Source organism: Apium graveolens, chromosome 7, assembly GCF_009905375.1.
Source record: "Apium graveolens cultivar Ventura chromosome 7, ASM990537v1, whole genome shotgun sequence".
Lineage (NCBI taxonomy): Eukaryota > Viridiplantae > Streptophyta > Magnoliopsida > Apiales > Apiaceae > Apium > Apium graveolens.
This window is the reverse complement of record NC_133653.1, coordinates 261,866,334-261,875,232: the sequence shown is the minus strand read 5'-3', so window position 1 is coordinate 261,875,232 and position 8,899 is coordinate 261,866,334. Positions and strand designations below refer to the sequence as shown.

Sequence of the window (8,899 nt, the reverse complement as noted above, 5' to 3'; positions counted from 1 at the left end):
AAACTATTACACAACTATTTCTAATAACTATAGACAAGCATAATTATTAGAATTGTTTCAGAATTGAGCCTTTCAGAATTGTTTGTAATTAGATAAATATATTTTAACAAATTAATTCTTACACTATAAGAAATTTAAGTATATTTTAGTATATGTTACTATTGAAATCACTTGTTTTTTGTTTAAAAATTTAATGATAAAAGTTGTCATGTCATGGTACACAATGCACATTTTATTAGTGATTTAAATAGTTAAAATAACAATCACAATATAAAAATAGATAAATGAAATCTTAAAAATTCCATACTGGTTAATGATAAATTATGGAGATATCGAAGAAAATTAACTTACGTCAACATGTGAAATAATAAAATAAGTTTGATAAAAAAGCTTTATTTTTTTTCTTTTTTTTTGACGGAAAAAACCTTATTTTCTAATTATAATTGAAATGTTAATATTTCTCATTATTGATATTCATAGATAAAAGTGTATAACAATAATATATCATTCTCTTTTAATGAAAAAAAGAGACTTTAATTTATTTGAACTCACTAAAATGTATATAATAAAGTCGGAAATTAGATGTTAATAATTTTCATTATTGATATTCATAGATAAAAGTGTATTACAATAATATATTATTCTCTTTTAATGAAAAACGAGACTTTAATTTATTTGAACTCACTAAAATGTATATAATAAAGTCGGAAATTAGATCGAGGAAATTATTTCTTAATTGTTTCAAGGTAGATACTGCTCTTTTATTTTTAAAATACAAACTATTTACTTGAAGTTAATATAACATTTACATGAAGTAGTTTTTTTACTTATAAACTATGTAATATTTGCATAATTTTATTTATATATTTAATTAAGCGTTTTATAAATAAACATAATATAGTATGAAAGTTTTACATATTTTTGTATGAATTATTCCTGTTTTGAAACAAGTGTGGGTTCATGTGAAATATCTGGCTAAAAATATTATATTTGAGATATAATTGAGACAACGCTATGTGAATTGACCAACTTGTAAATTGGCCACAAAATTTATTAATAATCTCATTGATTAAAATGTCAATTAGGGACTAATCAAAGTAATAATTTTTTTAAATATAAACATATACTATCAAATAATAATTCATAATAATTAATTGATATTCTAAAATTTAATCATGAATTAGACTAATCGAGAAATTTATAAAAATCGAATGCAAGTTATAGTAATTCTGGTACTTCATTTATTAAAATTTAGAGTTAAGTGACTAAGCTGAAAGTCGGCCACTGAGTTGAGTAACATTTTTAACAATATTACACAACTACTTCTAACCATAGACAGCTATATATAACCTCAACTCAACATCGTAACTCAAGTACAACACCTTATTCTTCACTTCAGTCTTCGTGTCCTCTCGGTGCTTCTCTCCTCTCTTCACTTGTGTTCTGTTCCCTCTCGGTAAGAAGATTTCATGTTTTTTTTTTATTTTACTTTTAAATTAAATATATTTGCTATTTTAATAAATATTCATTTTTTACAATCTCTAGGGTTTGTAATTTGACTTGTTAATTGTTTGTAATTCGAAGTTTAATTCATGTTTGCAACTCATTATAGTGATTGTCTAATTACCCTTTTGCCCAATTTGAAATTCTTGGGGTTTGATTTGGGGTTTTAGGGTTTATAAATTGTTTTTTTGGTTTTAATTAGGGTTTAGGGTTTGTAATTGGGTTTGATTTGGGGGTTTTGAGATGTTGTTTAGGAGATGTATGTATGGTTTGTGATGTGAATTTGGATTCTAATGATGTTGAAAAATCAGGGCTCGTATTACGCAACAAATGTCTTTTGATTCCATCGAGACAAACAACCCTTTGTTTCTTTGGCGTTGGTTCTGTTTTATGAGCTCTAGGAGGTTGTGGAGGATTCTATTTCGACATTGGACTTGACGTCCCCACTGGTTCGAAGCATTCTTTTTAGTTTGTTTTGCTCTTTTTTCATTTTGTTCAACTTGAAAAAAAAATTACGAGTACAAGTAGTAGGTCACTGTTAGTAAGAGTACCTGGTTCTATTAGAGTGTTGGGATTGTTAGTTGTTGGAGTGTGGGGCGTTTGAAGACATTTTGATGGCAAGAATGTCCCTTCCTCCTGGTTTTCGCTTTCATCCTACTGATAATGAGGTAACTATGTACTATCTGAAGAGGAAAGTGACGGGAAAGAAACTTATTTTCGATGCTGTTACCGAGCTCAACATCTACAAGTTTGCTCCATGGGATCTCCCAGGTATTAGTTTTTAGATTGTACATCTGGTTTGCTACTGCTTATTCCATTCCAATGTTATATATTTTTCATCTTATCATATTCTCAACTTGTATGACCTTAAACTATTAGCTATCATGCATTTGATTGAAGAGAGTCCTTATTTTGCTACTTCAAGACTTAAATAAACAGTGCATTCTGAAAATTTTATTGATGCCTCACTTTGGACTATTATATCTCCTTTGTTGTGGTGTTTATATGTTTCTTATTTTCTTTTTAGGTTAAATTAAATAACCGCTATTCAGTTTTTCATAGCAATTTCTTGCAATGTACACTTTATCAACACTTGTTTACATTTATATTAATCTTTTACTCGCAAATGCAGTTTAGGCATTGGCTTTGTTAATATTGATATTCCAAACACAGCAAGAATCTAGTCTTAAATATCAATGTTAACTTGATAATAGCATCCTTTTCATAGAAGATCTCTTTTGCTTATTCATCTTCAGTGATGTTATTGGCTTAGGCAATGATGATATTCGACACAGCAGGAATTTGGTTTTATTTATCAATTAACATGATAATAGCATCTTTTTCATAGAGTATCTCTTGTACTTATTCCTCTTCCGTGATGTGTTCCTTATGGGTCTCTAATGATGTCTACCTTTGCCTTTCAGATAAATGCCTCCTGAAAAGTAAGGATCTTGAGTGGTACTTCTTTTGCCCCAGAGAGAAGAAATATACATCTGGGGCAAGAGCAAACCGCACAACCAAATATGGATTCTGGAAAGCCACTGGTAAAGATAGACCTGTTACCTACAATCAGAGGATTGTTGGAATGATTAAGACACTTATTTTTCATAGAGGTCATGCACCAAAAGGGGAAAGAACTGATTGGGTCATGCATGAATACAGGCTAAAGGATGAAAAGTTGGCTAATGTAGATCAGGTAATCATTTCGTTCTAAATTTGAAATATATAGTTATACGACATACACCATATTTGTGGGGTTTATGATGTAGGACAAGGGTTAAGGAAATTAACTATTTTATGCTCCGATTCAGTTTATTTATGTCCTTCCAATATAATACCGTTCCGTTCATGGCAATTTTTAGATGTATGGTTTTAATTGTTTTTCACGACATAGCTGTCTGCACATACCAAAGTTTTTTATGATGTTTGATCTGGGATTGTTTGAGGTTGTGAGAAAGAAGAGGACAACCTAAAGCTTATGAAATAAGTGCGAAATTTCTAGTTATAGTTCTCGTAATAAAATTTTGGGATGTGGCTCTTATAATCTCTTTAATGCCATTTAGGAATGTTAAAAAATGGTAAACTGCAGATTGCCAGTATATCAACTTGAACTTAGGTATTAAGTGCAGCGGTTTCCTTATGTTGGCATATTAGTTGAGGTTAAGTAGTCTTAGTATAACACAATATGTTTTTGTTGTTATGTAACATTTAAACCCCCCCTCCCTGCAAGGAGTACAGTAGTTGCCATTTAGACTTGTCTCAGTTTTTATATTGTTAGTCATACATTGCTTGCCTTCCCAGCCTTCTTGCTGAGAATGACCTTTTCTTTCATACATGCAGGAAGCATATGTGCTGTGTAAAATTTTCCAGAAAAGTGGTCTAGGCCCACAAAATGGTGCACAGTATGGAGCACCATTTAACGAGGATGAATGGAGTGATATAGAAGAAATGTTTTTGGAATCTCCACCAGTTCAGTACCAGACATTCGTTGACAATGTGCCACCCAGTAACATTGGGAATTCCGATGCAGTAAACTTGTCTGTTCCTGTAAACTCATTGGTCAGCTATGTACCCGAATTAGATCCATCTACAGAAGGACCTCAGAACATTGATCTGCAGCCTATCATGAAAGAAGTATGTGTGGGATCATCAGCAGTTGATTCCCACATCGTACCTAGTTATGTTCCACCTGGTACCATAGAAAGCTTACCTGCAATGGGCACGACTCCTCCGGGAAACCCAAATATGTGCTCTACATCTAAATCAGGCCCCTCTGCTCCTGTACCTCTAGACATGGGTATGCCTGATATTTCGTTGGATCCTGAAAATGACATTCTTGAGTCATTAGACATGTTCATAGATGATATCAGTAGCCCTCCTGTTGGCAACAAAGCAATAGAGGTATGTATTTAACCATGCAGTTTCTACTAGTTATCATTCTGTATTCTCTTATTTTGTTCAATATTGTTTCATACTAAGGTTCCGTTTGATCTTACGGGTCATATGTCCCCTTACCCTATGTTGATTTCTAACCTTGATTAAAACAAGGAAAAATTAGAATTACATTTTAGGAAATTCTGATTATTTAGTTCCTTAGGATACTGGAAACCTCTAGCAGAAAGGAGCTGAAGATAGTTCTTATATAAATCTTATTTTCATGAGACATTGAAGTGCTCATATGCCTTTATAGAACTTTTTAAAGCATCTTGTGATTTCGTGTTAATTGTAAATCTTATGATTTGCTTTGACTTGCAGAAGTTTGACAGAAGTGGACAATTACCACGACTGGATGAAAATGATATATATGATAACATTGGGGACCTGGATGACTGGATAGAATTGAGGGACACTGGATTTAATCTTTTGACAAATCAGGATGCTGTTTATAATCTGAACCCGGTGCTTCAGAGTGAAGTAGCACCCTTTTTGGAGCTTAATGATCTCAGCACCCCATTAAGGTGTCCTTCTCAAGCTGTTAAACCAGACTGGTTATGGACTGACAGCGGATACGCAGCTCACAACCGTGACATGATTATCGGAATGGATGAAAATTATTATGGAGGTGCTAATGTCTGTTCCTTGGATAAGATTCCTGGATGGAATGAGCGGCTCACACAGCTAGGACCACACTTGGGAAACAATTCTGAAGAGTTGTGGAAGGTGAGTACCTAGAAATATTGTAGTTTTCATCTATGTGCTTCTTGTAGATACTTGTGGCATACGAGAAAGACCTTTCCCCTTGTACGTAGCTAATGCTTTTGTCTCTGTGTAGGATAATTGCATCGGTAACTTTGAAGGTCACGGATTTGATGCTGTTATGGGAAATGAAGCTCCAGTTTCAAGTATGGAACCAGAGGGTAGCAACACTGTGAAAGAAATCCAGAGGAGAGGTAGTTTTTAATATTTTATTGGTGACTTATTGCTCAACTGCATCCAAATTAATAACATACAAGAACTTGAGATGCTGGATTTGTGGGTGCCTGGGTGGCATGGCACGGGATGTACTTTGATGATAAGGTTTCTACAGTTCCTTTATTAATTTACATTGACGGTCAAATCCCGTGACCATTGTGCTCCTGTGTGGTCATCTGTTTTACTATTTATATTTTGACTCTCTTGGATAGTCTATGTTGAATCTGTGGTGTGGTTGTGTTAAAATTTTTGTTCATCGTCAGTAGGTGCTGCAAATACTTTATGCAGGCTTGCCGCTATGTATTATGAAACTTCACAAGAATTCCCCTCATTGTTATCTTTATATTTTTATCCCAGGAAAGAAGCGACCAACTTTCCAACTTTTGTTGGAGTCCTTATATGCTCATATGACTAGAGCTGAGCAATTGATTGATAATATCCCCCTTTTTGGCTCCTCCATCCATTTCAAGGCCGAGGTGACACTGACGGTTGGCGAGTGCACTAAAGACGCTTTGTTACATAATATGGAGGAGTCTGCTTGTATAATAATCACTTGGGGCAATCGGTCCATTCTAGATGCAAATAGTAGAAGACCTATTGGTGCCATATATGCGTTGTCCTATTTGGAAATAGTTTTAGCTAAATCTTGGATATTGATAATTCCTGCAATGCCTTCCTTTTTTGACAGTCTGCTCGATTATATGTCTGATCTTTTTATGGAGGTAGAGTGCATCTTTTATTTTTTCAGATATACCTTCCTATTACATAAACTTTCATGTTCAATCTTTTTTTCCTTCTGATATTAGCCTTGTATACATCTTATGTGATTTGTCAATAGTTGAAGTGTAAAATAAGTTGATTGCAAAGGTTAAAAAAACATAAAATACAAAGCCACTATCCAACTGCAAGGTGACAGTCTCTTAAGTGGTCCTCACTATTTGCTGGTCTTTTTTTATTCCTTCCTTCCAAGCAAACCCTTATATTTTTAAAATTGCTGGAGGTTTGAGAGATTTGTTAGCCTGGGAAATTGGCAGGACTGGTTGTTGGGGTCTGTTACTCATTTTTAGTGTTACGCTTACTGTTTCTACATATACTATTTTTGTTATTATAGTGTATATGTGTTGCTACTTGTAATTGGAGATCTTGGTTTTGTTATTTTTTCTATGTTGCATTTCATCTCCTATCTGTTGTTTACTGCCCATGTTACTGTTATAGTACTGCTAAATGGTAATCTTCAACTTGTGCCTGTATGCTATCTTCTCATGATTCCTAGGACTAGGAGTGTGATCCTGGAAATATTTGGCTTGACATGTATTGATGTGACCTTACCTGTTAAACCAACACAAGTAATGGTGACAATTTTTAAGTTTGATTTTCATATTATTCCTTTTTAATTTTAATCAATATAGTAATCTTTAGGAGCACGATGCTATACTAGTGGTATTGAGCCTATCATTTATCGATCATTGTTCAAAGATTTGATACTGATTGTTAGATTTCAAGTTTCTCAAAAAAGAAATATATATTCAGGGGTAAATAAACATTTTTACTGTAAAAGTTTATAATATTTTAATTTTTTAAAATATTAATTATCATAAAATTAAAAGTTTATAATATTTGCAAATTGTATTTTTACAATTTTTTCAAAAAACTATAAAATCAATTTTTTGATAAATTTTTTATTTTTTTCTGAAATTTGTTCGACACCTATTTTTGATTTGTGTAGTGTGCGATTGATACATTATTTTAAGAATAATTCTATAGGTAACAATTGTTCCCAAGTGTAACAGTGTCATCATATGATGGTTTGATTGAATACAACTCAATTAATAATAATTAACTATAATTCAATTAATAATAGTGGATTCGGTGTAATGAAATCATTGACTACAACTTAATTAATAATAGTATATTCTCTACATTTACATAAATTCCCGCAATAATATTCTCCCAATTTGTCAAAGTCACCAATATCAATATCACGTATGACCAAATTTTGCTAACCAATTTAGCAACTCCAGTATTACTCTTATTTTAATGTAAACATGTACATGTAACATATGCTCGAGTTTTTGGAGTTCTTCCATTAAAAATTTACAAAAAGTCCACCGAGATTTAAAAAACCCGTTTTTTAAAAATTTGAGTTGGGCATTTTTAAAAATTGGGCGGGGACGGGCCGAGCTTGTCCAAAAATATGAGGTTCGTTTTAGGTTCGCGAGTCGAGCCAGATCAGGTTGAATTGAGCTTTTATCCAGAATTTTTTATAGATTATATTAATTTATAATTCGTATTTTAGCTTGAGTAATTTATATTCCTCGAATCGAACGAGAACTCATGAACGTGGACCAACTGTTGATTAATATGGAGATGTTTATAGGAAAATGATGGCATAACAGAATGAATCATGGGAGGTTCTTTTTTATAGTAAAAAAACTTGTTCTCAGTTTCAACCTATTTTATTTTATCAGTTTTGAAAAAAACAACAGACTTGTAGCAATTACTAGCATCTGATATCTATACTTTCCTTGATCGCATGTAAATATAACCAGAAAACCTAGAAATTTTTAATGTACTAATATATTTTTAATATAATAGAATAAACTATATATATAAGATATAGAGAGAATAGAGAAAGTTAGAGAGAAGAGATCATCTTTTTATTCACATATCAAACTCATGTGCATACAAATATTTCTATAGGCCAATGAATTGATAAGTTAAAAGACAAAAGTTAAAATATATGAAAGGTCAAAAATTGGGACATCTAAAAATCAAGAAGTTTCTAGAGGCATACATATATTTTATAACACTCCCTTTTGATAACTCGTACAAACATTATAACTTGTTAAAACTTTACTAAAAAAACACTGTGGAAAAACCCTAGTGAATGAAAAAGAGTACATGGGTTGTACTAAAAAAGAGTGTGTAATAAATGTCTTCCCCTCGGGGGTGATGGTGTAGCTCATGTGGTAAATGAGGACTATGCCTTGTCGAACCACCAATGTTCGATTCTCCCCTACCACGTTATCAGAACAGATACTAAGTTATAAGCAAAAAGCTTGGCAAAAAAAAGTCTTCCCCTCATTGTAATAGGACAAGTGACGTCAGCATAAATCTCGAAATCCGCGCATTCCAATATGATATACTAACTTCTCGAAAGAACTTGTTGGAAGTGCTTTGGTGAATAAATCTACGGGATATTCGCAAGAACGAATTTGAGAAACATTGATCTCTCCTCTTTGTTAAAGTTCACGAGTAAAAAAGAATTTCGCGTCTATATATTTCGTCCTGTCACCTTTGATGTAGCCCTCTCTAGTTTGTGTTAAAGAAGCTTCATTGTCTTCATATACAATAGTTGGAATGTGTATATTCACTACAAGACCACATGATTCTCGGACATGGTGGACAAGAGATCTTAACCATACACATTATCGGCTTGCCTCATGAAGAGCTAGTAATTCAACATGATTCCAAAAAGTTGCTG

The 8,899-nt window shown here is 32.7% G+C and overlaps 1 protein-coding gene across 3 annotated transcripts; it reads left to right on the top strand.

Moving 5' to 3' along the window:
* Positions 1-1,311: 1,311 nt before the first annotated feature.
* Positions 1,312-6,858, top strand: LOC141671341 (NAC domain-containing protein 82-like). Of its 3 annotated transcripts, none has more exons than XR_012555082.1 (7): positions 1,312-1,456; positions 1,815-2,274; positions 2,928-3,199; positions 3,844-4,404; positions 4,759-5,163; positions 5,276-5,520; positions 5,773-5,950. XR_012555082.1 is itself a non-coding variant. In XM_074477545.1 (7 exons), exons 2-7 carry the CDS (start codon positions 2,118-2,120, stop codon positions 6,213-6,215), a joined length of 1,956 nt encoding a protein of 651 aa, XP_074333646.1. In that variant the 5' UTR covers positions 1,312-1,456; positions 1,815-2,117; the 3' UTR covers positions 6,216-6,858. The 3 variants fall into 3 exon arrangements, 2 of the variants coding, with proteins under 2 accessions (XP_074333646.1, XP_074333647.1); XM_074477545.1 differs by having other exon boundaries at positions 5,276-5,393; positions 5,773-6,858; XM_074477546.1 differs by lacking the exon at positions 5,773-5,950 and having other exon boundaries at positions 5,276-5,521.
* Positions 6,859-8,899: the final 2,041 nt, after the last annotated feature.